Genomic DNA, 19,353 nt, shown 5'->3' with positions numbered 1-19,353 from the left:
CCCTGAAATTTCCCCTTATTTTCTCTATGCACATAAGAACTAATTTTGTTTCCTCATTCTGAATAGGAGAAGGGGAAACTGAAGGAAAAGAATAATAAAAAGAACAATCAGGGAGCTAGAGATGGAATGGGGATGCACGTCCAGTTCAGATCCCTTCCTATCTGAGCAGCTGACCCTGTTTGGCATGCAAAGCATTGTCTCAGGAACTTGCTTCAAAAATAAGAAAACAGCAGGCAGCTCCTGGAGAAACCGGGTCATGGCTCAGTGGCGAGCTGGAAGAAAGCTTTGCACACACTACCCACACATATTTCCCTCCCTTACTTCCTTTCTATTTCATTGTTCGTCTTTGGCTTTCCCTGAATATGAGAGCAACTCCAGAGCATGGTGAGAAAGCTCACTTGTTTCTTCAGTTTCTCCATTGCCAACAGTTCCCTTTTTGTCTGGGACAAACACCTACATACACTCGAGAGGCAGCTGAGGTTTGGCCTGCAGTCATTCAAGCACGGTCTGTCCAGCCAGTTATTACTGATAGGATAGGGATGGAAAGAGGGAGCATGTGTTGCTCTGACTAATTTGGGGTCGGTAAGGGAACAATGTGAAGCTACAAGTGAAAGCATATGTATTATACCACTGTGCAGTAAATTCCACCATGCTATCAGGTAGCATAGTGTTCTATGGGTAGAGGAAACTGACAGAGAGGCCTAAAAACTAAATATGGAATTAAGGGGATGAGATATTCTTATCACATATAACCTTGTAATGGGGGAAATAACTCTCACTGGGAACACGAATAAATCCTCCCAGATACCACCGTGAAATACAGCAAAACGGTTACTGAAAAGAGACAGAAACAGTTTTTGTGGAGCACCTTGCCTGGAAACAAAACAGTAAGCAGTAGACCCATGTTTGCCTTAACCTAGATTTCACTGATATGCACTTCCCTCCTTTGAATACTGCCTTTATTTCTTCCTTGTCAGAATGTACCAAAAAAAAAAAAAATCTCAGGATCTCAGGTTAAACAATGAATATCACAGAAAATGTAAAAGATGAGCACTTGGGCCTTAAGGTGGTCTTTTTCTTCATGAATATTATTCTTTTTTCTTTGGCTAGTTCTGGTAACATAGTTGAGAAATCATCATCTGTGGTAAAACCAGCTTACTTGCATTAAAGCCAAGGGAGCTATGTTGACATTCTTCAGCTATGCATAGGGCCACGGTACCTTCAGGAGAAAGTAGACTTAGGACCTCTAATTTCTCTGACTGTTGTTTTTCCTATCCATTAGTTTTTCAAAGCAACATTTTTTCTTCAGCTTATACAACAGGACAAAAATTTTGAATAATCCTTTCATCAATGTGAAATAAAATACTGGTTTCATTTTTTTAGCCACATAATCAGCTCTAAAGTCTCATTCCCTTAAATTTTTTTTTAAACATTTAAAGAGGTAATAACTTAAAACAAGAAGCAATTGTTTTCAGTTTGAAAATGTGAAAACTTTTTTTTTAATTATTATTATTTTTCCTCTGCCTTTGTATATGTGTCGGTGTTTGTCTGTGCATATGTGTATGCATGCCTGTGGCCTAGAGCCATTCACAGTATGTGGCACTATTTTACAAACTGTCATTCCAAAATGTCATTTTTCGATAAGTTAATATAGAATTTGCTTTCAGATAAAGCTTCCCTCACACACATTACTTTTCTGTCTCCCCTCTTATCCTCTTTTACCCATGTCTTTCTCTTCATTTCTTTTTCCCACTGTATCACTGACCCTCCTGAATTCTGTATTATTTGGTCTCTCTCCCTTTCTTGACTCAGAAACAGAAAGATTTTATCAATCAGACCAGGAATGGAATTTGTAATATCTATTCAATCTCACCACAAACAAAAAGTCTCTCTGCAGACTTCAACTATATTTACTAAAAGCAAAGGAGACATGACCATGGGCTGACCACTGAGAGTACTCTACCAAAGAGTATGTGCAGTTCATGTTTGGGGTGAAGTCACTTATTATCAGAAGTTTTTATTCAGGAGTCATTGTGTGACCACATCAGATCCCCATCCTCAATGACTACCTGCCTTGCACTTGGCTTGAGGTACCAGACAACTTACTGTTTATTCATTTGCACTTGAACCCCTTGTGTCTGTATCTGCCTCTATTAGCCTCTCAGTAAAAGGGAAAAAGTTAAATCCTCCCCATTGGCCACCTTGTGATAACCTGCATATCATCCAAACCTCCAAACCTGTCTACCTACACAGACAAGGGATTCTGCTTCATGCCTCAGGAGAATAAAAGGCTCCTGTCTGGGATTTAATTCCTCTCACACCACCAGAGCTTAGTCTTTTGGATGGGTATGCTGTATTGATGAAAAACATATTTACTCCATGAAACCACATGCACCCTCAGAGCTGTGGCAATATATATATGTGTATATATATATATATTATATACATATTATATATATATATATATATAAGCTCAAAAGTTTCCCGGTCTCTTTAGGCTCTTTTAAAAATCCTACCCCAGACACCAATACCAAGGTACTAACCTCTGAAAATATTGCTGGTCATACTGTCTTGCACAAGTCTGTTCATGGGTACCCTTCACCTGTTTTGACTGTAGTCAGGCTACAGACTACGGTATGTGGAAGTAGATTTTTGTTTTAAGATGTACTTCATGTTTTCTCACTGCTTAGACCTACACTATGCATGTATCATGCATGTATGCATGTGTCACTCAGGCTTTCATTGTCTTCATTGCTGTTCACCCTAGACTACTATCTCAACTTTTATCACATGCTATCAAGTCAGCTCACACAGCCACACTGGGACCCACATCATCTTGCTCACTCAGTCTGCCAATGTTTCTCTTCCCAAGGCAGCCAGACTTGACTGAAAGGGTCACCACACCAGCAGTGCCAGCCCTGACGCCCTGCTCAAAAGCCCTGACCAATTCAGAGTACAGTGCCAGTTATCTGAAAACTCAGCAGCCTCATACCCCTTCCAGTAGAGTGAAGGAAAGGTCACTGAGATACACTACCACCAATAATCCCATTCAGGTTTCTACTCCATACATGAAGATAACCTGAATTAAATCTACCTTAGCACAGATTGGATGTAAATCCTTCAGCTCAGACATTTCCTCTTAATGTGAACCTAGCCTGCCATCAGAGTCTGCAGTAACCCGTGAAGCTGTGCCCACTGGAAATAGCTTTTATGATGGGGAAGCCTCTTTGTTGCTCTCCACATCTCGCTGGCATTGCAAAGCAGCTTGATCACATTGATGCTCGGTTTTGAGGCAGAAGGAAGCAATATGGTGAATGGCAGCTACCTTGAGCAGAATGCTGCCATCTGCAAGCACCCTGGGGCAACAGCAGCATCCTGCACCTCACCTAGCTGATTAATGCAATGTTTGCAAAGACAGAGTCGCGGAGCTGTGCATCAGCTGTGCGTTGGCTACAGGGGATGTGTTTGCCCGGACAGGTACTACCAATAATATCCAGAGTCACTATGATGAGATGATACAAATAGATAAAATCCAGACCATGCAAATTTTTAAATCTGAATTCTAAACTGAATCTACTCACTGCACCAGCAGCTTTAAAAACAGGTGGCTTAATATTTTCAGTACTGAGTCAGACATTGATGGGAGGTATCTTTATGAGCTACCTGTGGTGGAGTTCAGGATCCTGAGAGGAGGGAACAAAGCAGAAAGCAGGATCACTTCCCTGAATTTCAGGAGAACAGACTTTGGCCAACTAAGGGACCTGCTCAGCAGGACTAGGTGCCTTTCTGTGACAGAATTATCCTGGAGGCCACATCTGGTTCACAGGCCACAAACTGGAACATCTTGATATAAAACCTTATCAAAGGTGAGTGAATAACTTTGATCTTTACACTCAAATCCATTAAAGGCCTTATCAAAGGTAGTTATTCCATGGACACCAATACCAGGGTCAGCACTGAGCTGGGAGCTGTGTTTTCTCTCACTGTCTCTCAACATGAAGTAAGCGGGCTGTGCAGTGGAGGGAAAGGGCACAGGTAGCTCTTTGCCTACTTCTCTGAGTGCACCAGGCATTAGTTCTCCAGCCCACCTTCCACCTCAGCACACAGCCACATTGAGGAATGCAGCAGCAGTAGTTGGATATGTCTTCTCCACTCAGGCTTGCTTCACATCAAGGAAATACTTAGCTTTACCATCCCTGTACATCCTTGCAGCAAAACAAAAGACCAGGACAGTGAGCTATGAATGGTCCAGAATATTACTGAGGATGGCAAAACAGTCCTCAGTTTTTGTGCCCGTTTTTACAGTATGTGCTTTCTACTGTCCCTCCCCCTTCCCTCTTATCCCACTGTGAGAGAGCTCTTGCACAGCAGGAGGCCAGAATCCTGGATCAGGGCGCATGCAAAGAGCTAATTCAGAACACCTTGCTGTTCCTGCAGAGAGCAGCATCCAAGCAGTGCACAGACAGCTTGCTCCCCACCCCCGGAGCCCAGAGCACTTCCAGTGAGATAAAAACACCCATGTCGCGTTGTACAAATAGCCCTGCGAGAACAAACTGTGTTGATGTACACACACTTGATATTCTAATCATTCAACAACCTGAATAAACCTATGAATCATTAGCTAAGAACTATTCACAGGATTAAAAACTGCACGGTCGTGGATTAGCATTGGGCCCACTTCTGTCTGCTTATACTGTCTACCAATAACAAAAATCCAGTGAATTTAAGTTGAGGACCTTACCAAGTAAACAAATTAATTTGATAAGCCCAACTTTTCATATGCAATTTAGAATGGCAATGGCTCTCCCTAAATAGTCATCTTTATTCTGGAGCCTTATTCTTACTATGCAAGCAATAAAGGAAAGTAATTACATCAAACAGAAGCCATGTAAGATTTGAAGCCCCTCTTAATGCATAAGGCACAAAAGTGAAGTAACTGCATTTTAATGGAATCCAAGCTTTGAAAGCCAGGACTTGCAGGTATTTATTTTCATTGGTTTAGGAGAAGATAACAATTCACTCGTGGCATTGCTGAACTTCTATACATGAAAGTCAAGCAATGTCCCTAAAAGCTATAAAAAATAAAGCATTCAGAACAGCAAAAGCTGTGCTGACAGAGGGTTAGAGCTATGCATTTCAACACCAGGTGTTCAAGACAGAGTTTTCTCAGGAACCAGTGCTCAGTCCCACTCAGTACAGAGGAAGGCAGGTTTCCTAAAGAGCTCTCTGCTTCTTATTGCGAAAAGTTTCCTGAAGCACCTAGTTACTATGGTGGTAGTTACTGGATACAGGGCACTTCTGAAATTTAGGGATAAAATGCCAACCTCTGTAGAAGAAAGATGACTTGATTTTGACAAAGCAAAGGATTTTATCCCTTGGTGAAAAATATCTCACCCTAAAAGGCTTTACCCTGCTCTCTAAGAACAGGAACAGTACTATCTTGTGATTTCCATGATTGTAGAGCAAATTTATTGATTCTGAAATACCCTTTAAATATAGTATTTCTTCTGTTTCTAGAGGAAGAGAGCCTTTCATGGCCATCTAGTTTCTTGTGCTCCTATTTCCTGCCTCACACAAAGCATTTATTTATTCCAAATCAGTTTAAGAAGTAAAAAATATTGCAATAGCAATTTTGTTCCAAAATGAGTTCTTCTTAAAAGGCTCTTTGAACAACACCCAGTTGTACTGGATGGTAACAAAAGCAATATTCCACTAGCTAAAAAGCCATAGAAGGCAACTCTCCAACGAATCAATGACCTTGATGTGATTCTACTTCATTAATGTATTAGAATTGATTATATCCCCCAGAAGTAAGCTCTGTGTTGTTTAATCACTGTCTCTTGTTGTCTGTAAGTGTTTCTCAATTTCTCCACTCTTCCAGTCACTCTTCTCCAAGCAGGTTTTGTTCTGTTTCTCACTTTGCTAAACTTCTGTTTGGGATAGCCTTGAATTTGTTCCCAGTTGAACACTGCATTCAAACAACTCAACCTAAAGGGTGAATATATGCTAGGAAGGTGTTCTGCTGTGTGTGTTATCAATGGGGAAACAGCTAGATTTATGCCTGTAACAAACACTAACGTATCTGACAAAGAAATGGACAAAGGAGCCACTTGTGGAAAAAGTTCTCTAATTTCTTTCTTATTGGTATGGCAGGAAGAAATAAATGCAGGGAAAAATTAATCCAATTTATTCTAAAACCATCCACGAAGCTCTAAAATTCTCTTAGACAGGCAGAAGCCATCATTTGAACCTGTCATTTGAAGGTAAGACTTACATGTTGTTCAGTTTAGCATTCTAACTTCAAACTAGTCAGGTATTACAGGATTTTTTTTTTCCTAAAGATGTAATTTGTTGAAATTTGTGAGAAAAAAATGATAAAAAAAAAAAAACTCAAGATTGCCTAAACACAGACACACAAAAGACAATAGAGATTCATGCATTTTCTGATTTTGCTAGATGTCCTATTTGTCCAGTGACAAGAATTAGGAAAGTTCTTCTCATTTTCTTTTATCCTGGATCATATGTGTTGAAGAGAGAAGAGACTTAAGAGTAAGTATTCAGAAGACCACAACTGTTAAACCTTTCAAGCAATGTCTGTTTTGCACTTGGAAGCTGCTGAAGCAGTCTGGCTAACTGGAAAGTGATTTCCAGAAGAAGCTAACTTTGCTCTTCTGTTTTCTTTTTCTTTTCATCTGTATCTGGCATGTTTGCACTGATGATTCTTCAAGGAATGAACATTCTGACTGCTCTTTGTCATGTGCTGCGCTCAGCACAAGAGGGACCCCATCTCAGCTGGTTCTTCAGCTCTCTGTCCCTGATGCACACAAGATCCATCTTAATGCCAGTAAGACAGGTGCACGAATAGACTGACACATTCAGAGCTTACTGTCTACATTCACTTGTCTACAGGATACTGCTTAAAACAAAGTAGTAATAATTCCTTTAAAGTTTGGCATTTACCTACATCCACAGAGAAGCAAAATGCTACATTGAGGCAGTTTCTATGTCAAACTGAGATCAGTAAATAGTTGTTTATCAGACAATTATTTGTGGGTAACCGTGAATAGAAACCTAATTTTATTTAGCTGTTTTTTGAAAACCAGACGTGCACATTTCTTAGTTGTGCTTTCTGCATCTTCCCCAGCCTGGGCATCTTCTGCATCTTCCCTCAGGGCATGGGACACAGACTTTGCTTTGGTCAGTGCTCCACAATGAAGAGTTGCCTGCAAAACTTTTGCACTAAGTGCAGATAGAAGAACAGCTACAAAGAAGGTGATGTGGAAAACGAGATGGAGGGAGAAAGAATGAAGGAAAAAATAAAGCTTGAAAGGAAAGGAAGTGAAGAAGTAGAAAAGGAAAGGACAGAAAGGAAGGAACAGAGCTTTCTCTCTGTTTCACTGCTGGGAACAGTAATGAGTGTAAACATTTGCTGATGGCATATCTTTTATCACAGTAAGTCCCACAGCTTCAGGCATTTTCATGGCTCAAGGGCAGCAACTACTGCCAAGGAGGCTAGATGCTGTTGCAAGCCAGGAAAGTGAGACAATGAGCATGTAAGAGAATTGGCACATAGTGGGCTGTTTAAACTTTCACCCCAAACAGTCTGCATTAAGCACTAAAAGAAACTCCTGCAGGCACAAGAGGGTTAAACAAGAACATTTGTCACATCTAGTTTTTCCATCTTCTGGAGCAGCACATTAAAGAGCATTTGAAATACAAACTAGGGGGTGAGAAAATATGGAGGTCTAGGTTTCCCATGAAGTTTCCCAGCTTTTTTCTTTTCAAAGTCACCTGTTAAAGCTGCAGAACAACTAGAAACTGAAAAATAGTACTTAAAAAAATATTTCTCTTTCTCCCTCTCCTACAAGCATTTCTTGCTCCCTGGAATCAGAGCTGTGTGAATCAGATTGATGGTGCATCTGATGAGGCATTCAAATTATTTGTCCAAAAAGTCTAATTTTTCAAAGGTACAAAAGCAGTCTCAAGGGAAACTACAGTGGAAAGACTCCAAGAAACATAAGAAAATGGAAGTAGAAAAAAATCCATTAAATGACATCTGAACTTTATTAGGTTAGGGTTGCACTGGCAGCTTACTAGCAACTTGAGGCCGGTCCACACTCTAGCCAACATTGTGTTTTATTTTTCATATATAGCTTATTCTTGTTCTCACTTAAATTAATGAGAAAAATCATATTTCCTGATGATACTGCAGCAGGGAGCCAAGTCACAGAGACACTTCTCAGATATTAAAGTTCCCACTGAGTTTTACCTCATCTTGAAATAACTAGCCACGTCCTCAAGACTATGAAGGAGCAGTGGGAAACACAACCAAGCATTTAGTACCCGATCTCACCCCTCTGGACCACTGTTTCTCCTCTTGGTTTTCACATTTCTCAGCTCCATAAGGTATAAATTATTCATGACAAAACTGCCACTCACAATGTTTATGCAGTGCTCAGTACAATGAGCCCCTTTTTCAAATGGGGCCTCTGGGCACTCATGCAATACAAATAATCATGATGATAGCAACAATAATAACAGCCAACCATGCTGTTCCCACTGGGCATCCACTGCCAGTGTCTGCCCCGCAGAGCTCAGATCACTGAAATACAGTGAAATACACTGCAGGCTCCTGGTCAGTGCCAGGGACCTTTCTTGAATAAGCATGCCTCATCCTTCAGGGGAAGGGAAAAAAACTCCCCTTTTTGCCTTTCAGGGTTTTGTTTAACTATAACAGCTGTTTCCTAATATGAGAAAATCTCATTTTTTATCTAATTAGTTTGAGCACAGCCTATTTTTCTGCCTCCTGTAATACTAATTATTACACTAGCTGCGTGCCTGCACGACTAATAAGTTACATTAAAGATAGGGAGTTCTGCAACCTACAGAAGGAGATACATGAAGAGAGTGGTGCCAAAACAGGAGACACCAACATCTTTCAAACAAAACAGAGTCACAGTCATAACGGGTCTCCCCTACATCCCCTCCAGCTACTCTTCAGAAGCAGGCATTTTGTTGCTGCAGAGAGGCAAATTTGAGGGAGGGCACCACAGAAAAAGCAGACCGCCCACCTTGCAAAATGGGGTAGGCCACAAGTGCTCCGTTTTGTCAGAGCAGCACCCAGCTTGTCTGAGTAACAAATAGCTGCATATCAGGTGAGCAATTAATTCAGACATTATTGTCAGCTCCTTGCAACATACCAGCAGCCAAGTCATTCTGCCAATGTGCAGACGGTCTGTCCCAGCAAAGCACTGTTATTAAGATGTCCTTTCTGCAGGTAGGAATCAAGTCTGTAGCACTCAGAAACCACATGTTGCATTCTGCTTCTGGCACCAAGTAGGGACAGGGATAAAACCATTCACTACCAAAAAGCCCAGCTCTACTCTTTGACAGCAAGCTCCCCTAAGAAGACACAAGGCAAGTTAATGTCAAACACTGTCATAAATCCACTGAGATTACCAACATCAACACCAAAGACCCCAGTTAAGGCCATAGTTCAGACACCTTGAAGTGAATTGTCACATTTTGATAATTGCAGACTGGGACAAAGGGAACAGCAGTGAGAGCTAATAGTGAGAGCAGGGAGCCAAGGGTCAACAGCTCCTAGCTGGGCAGCTGGACCTGCCACTGATACTGTACTACCCTGGAAAATCATTTAGTCTTTCTGACTTTCAGTTATTACTTTTCTTGAAACAACACTTCCTCAGCTTCAGGGAGTGATAGGAAGATAACATAGTTGCTGCCTGTAAAGTTTCTTTGATAGAAGAAGCAATATAATGCAGATTATTTATATTGAATTAACTCTTAAATAAAGCTCATCAAACAATGGGAAATTAGTAAAAACACAAAGTGCACTCTTTCCCCTAATGTAGGAACATGCACACTGTGCCAAAGACAGGGAACTGCACTGACACCTTGCTGGACTCTCAGATGCCACACCTGATCTGCACTACAGGAAAGAGATTACAGCCAATACTATCTACAGCAGGCCTTCCCACAAGCAACCTTCCAAAACACTGGGTGCTGGAGGGTGCAACCTTTGGTTGCCACCCCAATTATTAAAGATGGTGGCATAAGTAATGTTAATATTTGCCAGCTGTAGTTGGAATTATTTTCCTAAGTGTCAAGGGCTGAGCTGAGCCAGAATTAAGAAACTCACAGATCGGATACACTGTAATTGATAGAGTTGTGAAGGGAGATATATTGAGAACTAAATACATCTGGGGGAGAAAGTTATCAGAGAATAAAGTAGCTGAAGTAAAAAAAAATGAAGGGTACATTGCTAAAAGAGCAGGTAGACTGCTTATCCTATTTAGTTTCATCTTTATCAGAAGAATAAGTAGCTAAAAGTACAAGAATTATGGAGAGAGACAGGAAGAATGAGAGTGACAGAAAGACATACTGAAAAAAGAAATAAAGCCTATCAGGCTACCTCGCTCAATAAAAATAAATTTCTCCTCTCTCAGCTGTAAAAGCAAAATGTTTCCTGAATCCTGACAATACCCCATTCTTTTACTTTCTGGCTGGCTGGAATCCAAACAATCATCAATCACGTTTGGGTGGCTGTGAAGTAGGCCAGATGGAGTTTGTCGGAAGCATTTTCTGCTCTTCAGTGGAAGCTGGCCATCAGAGCAGCTGCTCAACAGAAGTGCCTGATTCTTTCACATCTGTCAAGATGGTTTAGGGAGACCTTGAACATCCCCAGCACTTCAGACACTGATTAGAATATGCAATTGTGTGTGCTAGAGGAGAGGTGGCTGCCTCCAAGAGGATCCTGTGATAAAAATTATCCTTTGATCTTTTCCAGCCTTTGTGAGGGGCTTTCTCATGACCTCATTTGTGTACTAAATACACAAACCCTAGTGTCTGGGATACTGCTGTCACATCACTGACAATCTTTCTGTCAAAAACAGACAGCATTCAAGAACGTTCACCAATTTTTATCCTGTGATAACTGTATTTCAGCAAGGCAGCCCAAGACCAAGCCACTGTCATCCAAGCTGAGAACATCTCAGCAAAACGAAGGAGAAAAGAGCTCAACAGAAATACAGGTAAAATTCAGAGTCCTGATTCATCATCTGCTTTCCCCCTTAAATCCAATTTAAGGTTCTCAAGAGGTTCTCAAATAATTCTCCTCTTCCAAACTATAAGCTCCAAGACTACAATCCATACTTAGAGTGTCAGCTGTTCAGAAGGAAAACACCAATACAGAGCAATTATTAAAAAGGAAAAAAAAATATATTTAAAAAAATTATCCAGGAAGTAACATTAGTTTCCAAACTAATCAGAGTACTTCATAAAGATTTTAAGTCCTTTCCATGAATGATGACTAATGATAAAACAAATCCATAAGAACTCTTAGATCACCAGTTTATCAGGCAGGCATTGATTGCTAAGGTTAATGATGATCTCCTGGCTTAGTTTATCAGAAGTTTTGCTGCAGAACAAAGTTCCTCAAAAAAAAAAAAAAAAAAAAGTACTTTTATCAGTGAATCTGCAAAATGCTAACCCTTAGGATTTTTCTGTAGATACAGTTTTCCTTTCCCTTAAACACAGGTCAAAGGCCATGAACAGCACTCATATTCCAAATTGAGTGAGATAAGGGAGATACGGGATTCATGCTACCAGCATATGTTTTTCTATGTTCATGAGGTTGGAAGGTGGATAAGCAACAGAAGAGCAGCAGTTACAGGTGACATCAATTCATTTGTGTTATTCTCAAGAGCAGCGAAGGTGAGGAGGAACTTCAACCACACTAAGGAAACGTGCCTGGTGAAATCTGAGGCACAATACTGAATTGGGCAAGTCTAGATGAAAAAAATCTGATTTACCCACTTACATTCATTCTTGAGTTCTTAACTAATCATATTTTTATTTTATTTCTTTAAATAAGATTTGGGGACAATTGTGGAGGTCTCAGATAAAGATAGCTGCTCCACATGCAAGCTGCGATCAGAAGGAAAACATTTAGTTTATTTGCTGAGCATAATGATGAACAACAAAAAGGAGTATTACAAAGCTGTTTTCCTTTTCAATACAAATCTGTAGAGAACATGCTTGGAACACTTTGTACAGTCCAGTCATTTAATCTCAGATATAATTTAGCAATAATAAAAGGAATTTGGGCAAGTCCAGTAGAAATATGCTTATCATGGGCAAATTGTTATACAATAAAATGCTTAAGTCAGAGGTGCTGCCTTTAAAAGCAGGCAAGTGACAGAAAGTAACAGGAGCTGCAATTGATTGGAGAAGCTAAATGGGGACTTTTACTGACCCTATTTATATTACCAAATTAAAAGGAAAAGTGATGTAATGAAGAGGCTACAAAAATGATCTAATAAAAGGAAAATTTCAGGGCATGGGAAAGAGGGCTAATCAATAAAATTATTAAAACCCTTTTTCTGAATATACTGCTACTTTTCAGGGAAATATTCTTAGTCAGTTCACATCCAATTTTCGCACTCCCAAGCTACTGCTGTCAGAGATGTACTCAGTGATGTAGTTCTTGAAGCTTACGCCAGTCCGAGATGTAACAGTTTAGCAGTAGAACAGATTCCTTTAATCAATAGGACCCTCACTTACTATTCTGCTGCCAGCACTCACAAATGCTAGAGAGCCACTGCCTTTCTACTCCAGGCAATCGCAGTGGGAACTGACAGCGGTTGAGCAGCTTTTACAGGTCTAGCTGCATATATACACAGACCTTATACAACATTACATCTCAGGAAAAAGATTGCTGCTTCCAAATAATGTATTATATGTTGTTTTTTTTTGTTGTTGTTGTTGTTTTTTCTCTTGTAGTCTCAAGCCACTGATGTGAAGCTATGGGAGAAAAGGAGCCTAGTATGTATCTGTAGTTCATTTCAAGTGCTCAAACAATAATCTAGATCTTACTTCTTGGTTCCAAAGAATTAAATATGGTCTATTCTAACTATAGATTGAATTTTCCTTTAGATAGATGTGGGTAGGGACTTAGTCCAGTCTGTAATTTCCTTCCCCTCAGGAAGAAAAACAGAAATACTCTGCATGTCAGCACTCAGATTTTTAACTCAAAAATAAAGTTCAGTAGGGTACTACATATCATACAGTATTCTTCTGCTTGACCTAACTTCTTATTCTAGTTCCTCCTACTGCTGTCAACACACTTTTCCAGCATAGTTCCTATGCAGTTATTCACACATCTGCATATTGATGTCTTATCTTTAGCTCAAGGCCCAGGCAAACTGTAAGTGCTGACTTCCATGCTTGGTGCTCCTACTAATGTGAACAGCAGATAAACAAGCAGGTGGCACACAGGAAGATGCTGTAAGATTTCTGAGACAAAACAGGAGAGCAGAATTTCTGCCCACGTTTATTATGACCGCAAACCTACATTTGTATTTATTTCTCTATTTGCAATCTTTCAAATCAAATGAAGTCAGGTTTATTAATTAACTTGCACCTCATAATTATCTTGCTGCAGCCAGTCACGATCCAACTTCAGGATCAGCACAAACTCACTAAAATCCAGAATCAGCTAAAAGGAACCCCAGTCCAGAAATTACACATGCTCTGCTAGGACATTGCCTTAAAACTGTAACTTGAATGACCCTGTACCACCCAACAGCACCATTCTCACAAAAGAATGCAGCACCAAGCTCTGCTTTGTCTCCCTTTTCTTCCAACAGCCATCGATAGAGCCCACTGACTCCACAGGGTCAGGACAAGGCAGAAGGCTTCAAGTGGCTCGAGTGGTTGAGCTCCTCTGGCAGCACAACAGGAAGCTTCATTCAGTAAAATCCCAAATGCCACTTAAGCATGAAAACTTGCCTAAAAAAATAATGTCTTTCCCTCCAAACTAACGAACAATAAAATCACACAGCTCAAAGCACCCTTGCTGCTTTTATTCCCCTCAGTCACTTCTGTCCCCGAACGAAGATGTTTATTGCTGTCAACGTGACCAAGTCAGCTGGTCTCTGAAAATCTAGTTGTATCCTTTCTGCTTCACAGCTTGTATTATCTACACAGGTTCTAGACTCAGCACTTATCTGATAACTCAATGGAAAGTGTGCAAGGAAGGCCAGTTACAGATGCACTGACTGCACAGTACATGGATTCACGCACACATACAGAAAGCATCTGTCACCTAATCAGACACCTCTTGGGTTGCACAAGCAGAACAGGCCACTTGCAGGTACCCTACAGATCATTGGTGCACCACTATCCACAGTTTGAAAACTGGTCATCCAAGTTCCACTTGTCACTCCTAATCACATTTATTTTTATAATTATCCAGGTACTCAAAGCCTATGTTTAACCTAGCTGATTTTCAGCATAATAAATGCCAGGGTAGCATAGCTTGCATCATCCACTTAAAAACACATTACCTTTGGTAGCTCAAACAGGATCTCACAGCTTTAGCTCCCACTATAAGTCATTCTACATACATAACAACAGTTATTCCAACAAAGAGTATATTAAAAGGCCTTAATGATTAGGAAAAAAAAATAAAAAATAAACCACAAGCTTGTCTAACTTAGGACACCAGGCATCAAAATGCAGGGCAAATGCCTTTCTGTATACCAGGAATTACACTGTCACTCCCAGTTATAAAAGACATTTACATTCCATACTCTCCTCCCTGCTGTCTTTTAATAAAGAATATACCACCACAATGTGCAGGACATCTGCATACCCTCTTTCAGCATGAAGTGAGCAAAACATCCCTTCAACCACTATGTGTTCAGAAGGAAAGCAGTCCCTTTTCTCAACTACTCATTACTCAATACCAAATGCCAATATGAAAGGTGTGTTTATCTCACCAAGAGATGTTTTTGCATGCTATTACTGTGGTGTTCCTGTCAACATGCAAGTTATGAAAAGCATCTGAACTCTGAAGGCCTGCCATCAGCAAACTAATGGCAACACATGTAGTGTAAGGTGAAACTGGGTCCCTAATCTTCATCTCACCTCTTGTCTGTTAGTCTGCCTTGACTATACAACACAGTAATATTGCCTACCCGATAGCTGGCAGACAGGAGCAATGCAGAATGAGGAAAGACCATTAGAGTACAATCTCTTGTAGTACTGAGTTCCTGCTGAAGCACGTGGGACGTCATTGATCTGAGTGAACTAGTGTACAACTTTCCATAAATTGAATTTACCTTGAGGTTTGGGTTTGGTAAGCTTCCCACAGGGCTTTGAGATTGTGACAGTCTTCTGGCAATCAGCATTATGAAGGGCTCTCTTTAGGTTCCCAGTTCGAGTCTTCAGGGCAGTATTCAAGTCACATTCTCCCCAGGCCTGGAATTGGTATTTACACTCCGCTGCAATGAGTAAGTAAATAGCAATTTTTTAAAACAGAATGACAGGATGAAAGTAAAAATGTTAAGAATCCAATAGTAAATCACAAACAGCCAGTGCTTCTAGACAAAATGATCATGCAACTGGTGAAAGGAATACCAGAAAAAATTAAAGATGATTTGCAGTAACAATGGCTGTCTCCCCTGGCACAGAAATGCTTTAGGATGGAATCTTCTTGCTTTTGAATTATTGTCAGTCATAATATAGATAAAAAAAGAAAATGCAATCAAATAGGGAGATACACAATAAGAAAAAAAAAAAAAGAAAAAACAACAACGGGAAATATCGTTCACATCTATATGATTGTTCCTCCATTTCTATGATGCCAAAGGTTAGCAGACAAAGCGTGAACAGTTTCAAGAATTGTATGTGCAACTATGAAGTTGTCAAGTCGGAAACTGCTGCACTGATTGCTTTGGTAGGTCACGCTGATGTCAAAGCATACAAGCTGTTACTGAAGAAAAAAAAAAAAAAAAATCATAATTTGCAAGAGTAATCGGAGTCCTGGACAGACATCTTGTCTAACACATATTTCTGAACTGTTATAAGGAACCTTATGAACTGAATAATATAGTTGAAATACCCTGGTCTCCATTCACTCCTTTCAATGCACACACAGTGGTTAGCCACCCATGCTCCATGCTGCAAATCACATATCACAAGGTCACGTAAAGCCTGTGGTAACCACAGCAGAGATTCACAGCTGTGAGAGAACAGATGATGCTTACATCGCTGCCTTAAATAGCATTGTACACGACAGGAAAATAGATTTAAGCATGCTGCTGGAATACTGAGTTTAAAATAGTAGATTATATGGACTCTCTGCTGGAGGAGCTGCTTTGCTCTGGGGAAGATGCCTTCTGATGCCTTAAATGCTTTAGTTGCAATGGGCTTGAAATGTGGAAGGTACCACCTTCACAGACATTTACAGAGCTAAGCAGAAAATATAGGCTTCCTTCAAGCACATTTAAGTAAAAAAAAAAAAAATCCAGCCTCTTGAGACTGCGATGCTCACCTCCAAATTGCTTCTTCCAGTTGCAGGGAATCTTACACTTCTGAGTCTTGTGGTTTGGCTTGCACTCCGCCCCGGTGCGGGTGCCCTCGCGTGTCCCCAGGCCGCAGTCTCCATTGGTGGGCACACAGACGCTCCACTGCCATTCCCCACAGTCAGACTTCTTCGCCTTTTTCTCTGAACAAAGACAAGGAAGCAAACCCAGTCAAGAGAAGTGGTCAGTACCCACAGCTGATAGAGCAGCGTCTCTTGTACTAAACGTGTTAAACAGTCACAGCACCTGAAAGGGTGAGTAAGGAAGGGGTTTGTAAACTGCTTCACAAGCAAAAGATCTGCCATTCTTTTCACAGTTGTGCAGAGCCAAGTCAGCCTCTTAGGCTTGGACTCCAAGCGGGGTGGATAGTTCAAATTCAGTCCTAACTACTACATCTAATAGGAGAAGATCTCACCTTCAGAATGGGGAGTCATCTAGACCCCTCAGAGACCACTGACCAAAACAAGAAGGAGAGAGCACTCAGAAAGGGACACTCCTCTGTTCCCCATAACTGATGTAAATATTTTCAGTTTCATCTGAAGCACTCCACACTGTACAGATAAGGAATTTATGTGCTGACATCAGGTATTGGGATTTGAGCACCTCTAGGGAAGAGCAGTGGGTTACAGACTTTTCCACTTGGTGAACACATGTTACAATATGTCTCCAAAGGCAAAGAACAAACCACATGGAGAGGGTACGCAGCACGTTAATGCGAGTTACTTATGGTTATTGATCTTCCTGCATGTAAATGGTCAGAATCTTATCAGTACAGCTTGAAACGCTGATAACCTATAGGGGTTTTGGTTACTAGGGAGAAAAGTAAGAAGCGAGATTTTCATTTAAATCCTTACACTTCAACTCTGATGAGAAAAGGCAGCAATGTTATGAAATCCAAATGTTCACAAAATAATAAATTAGCCCCCCAAATAACACAAGTAATTGTAAATAACCCTTATATGGAATGATTGCCTTTTAGTATTGCATATTTTCTCATGCTTCCTTACAAGCCACAGTGGTTAGAAACACTCGTTTTTTAATGGGAACACTCGCTCTGACGGACTCACAAATCATTATTAACCAGTATGTTAGCAGCCTGTAAATAATAAGACCTCAAGAAAACACACCATAAGATGTGATCCTTAAAAACTATCAAAACTGGGTTTGACGGATGTGAGTTTTCCGCTCTAGGCCTGTCTCTCTTGCAATGAGGTCTGAGTTCATCACTAACAGTACTTACTGTCTGGATTCTGGCTGTCTATCGCAGCACAGAGTTAGTTCAAAACCTTTGCTGAAAGATTTCCATATCATGCAGCATTGGTGTCGTATTTACATATACCACACAAACAAGTAACATGATAACTGCTCTTTCATCACCCATGTGGCTCTCCTTAAGTCAAGCAGGAACCCATTCCCAGAACAAATTTTAAGGAAAGCTGCCTTGCAGTACCCACTCTGTGATGAACTGAGGACTCCTGCTGCTGGGGCTCTCAAGCTGCTAGCTTTCATGGAAATTAATTTCAGTTTTCCTATTTAATATAGAATAACATGTCAAAGCTATAAATCCCTATCCTGCATATTAAAAGGTTAACGAATGCCCTGAATTTCACAGCAAAACCAAAAACATATTACATTCTTCCACACATCCAATGTAGCTCAGAGATTAACCCTGGATTAACTGGACCTTACCTGGTTTCTCTTTCTTGCCAGCCTCAGTGGTACTCACTGCTGCCAGAATGAAAACAAGTGCCAGGAGGGCAGCTGTGAACAGTCGACGTTGCTGTTGTTGCTGTGGCATTCTGGGGAACAACCAGACAGAGTAAAATGAGGTTTAGTTAGATTGCAAAAAGCGGGACACCATCTAAACTGCAGCGTTTTGGGGAAGCTCTGCTTCAGGGCCTGAAGACACAAGCAAGTCAAACACAATTAGCCATTGGCAAAATTAACAATTATTGTCCTTACAAAGAGAATACAAAGATTCTTAACATTTATTTTCCATCCCTTGTACCAAATCCCTGATCTACAGCACTGACGTTGTGGATGAGTTTTGCCCCAGAAAAGTCAATAATTATTGCTCTCTGTGAGAAAGCAGAGTCTCTTGATGAGCCTGGAACTTCTCTCATCTTTCCTGACCTCTGGCTGTGATTTACTGTGTAAAACTACACAGAGCACACAGTTTGTGTTCTACTTTATCCATTCATACAAAGTAGGGAACGTTACATAGTCTACCTTGCAAGGTTCTTATTAGGCTTACACAACATCTGAAAAGAGCTTTTTTTTTTTTTTTTTTTTTTAAGAAAAAGACTTGCATAGGTTATATGCGATGCATTACCTTAATTGTTATTGGCATGTTGCTATCTATCTTTTCCTTCCCCACCAATTAGTGTCTCTTCTTAATAGCAGTTAAGCTAATTGACTGAAATGCAAAATGGGCACAGAGATAGGACTTGTGCACACAGAGGCTATCCACAGCATTCTAATGAACCCCAAAACTGTATTTGGGAAACAAATATTTAAATACAGAAAAAAAAAAAAAAAAAAAAAAAGAATTAAAATAATTTGCTTGGTGTTGAAGGATCAGTTATTAGCCAATCACCAAAAGTCACTCAAAGCTGTCCGACTTAAATGTGTCAGATCTGGATCTTAGCCTTCATCAGGAGCGTGGACAGCAGTTTGAGAGTGATCCTTCCCCTCTACTCAGCTCTGGTGAGGCCACACCTGAAATATTGTGTCCAGTTCTGGGCTCCCCAGTACAAGAGGGACATAGAATTCCAGAGAGGGTCCAGCGTAGAGCCACAAAGATGATGAGAGGACTGGAGCATTTGTCTCACGAGGAAAGACTAAGCAACTTGGGCCTGTTTAGCCTAGAGAAGAGGAGATTGAGAGGGGATCTTATCAAACTCTACAAATACCTGAGGGGACAATGTAAAGAGGATGGGGTGAAACTCTTCTCAGTGGTGGCCAG

The 19,353-nt window shown here is 40.5% G+C and overlaps 1 protein-coding gene across 2 annotated transcripts in view; it reads right to left on the bottom strand.

The window, feature by feature from the left end:
• The window catches only part of PTN (pleiotrophin), a 77,555-nt gene that overhangs the window by 6,179 nt on the left and 52,023 nt on the right, over nt 1-19,353 (bottom strand). For both annotated transcript variants that reach the window (XM_040561350.1, XM_040561347.1), the window contains 3 exons: nt 18,078-18,187; nt 16,358-16,531; nt 15,144-15,305 (listed from right to left, as the gene is read on the bottom strand). In XM_040561350.1, coding sequence (XP_040417284.1) covers nt 15,144-15,305; nt 16,358-16,531; nt 18,078-18,186 — 445 coding nt within the window. In that variant the 5' untranslated portion in view covers nt 18,187. The remainder of the gene's footprint in view (nt 1-15,143; nt 15,306-16,357; nt 16,532-18,077; nt 18,188-19,353) is intronic.

Source organism: Cygnus olor, chromosome 1 (assembly GCF_009769625.2).
Source record: "Cygnus olor isolate bCygOlo1 chromosome 1, bCygOlo1.pri.v2, whole genome shotgun sequence".
Taxonomy (NCBI): Eukaryota; Metazoa; Chordata; class Aves; order Anseriformes; family Anatidae; genus Cygnus; species Cygnus olor.
The sequence above is the reverse complement of the archived record's forward strand: the minus strand, read 5'-3'. Positions and strand labels throughout refer to the sequence as shown.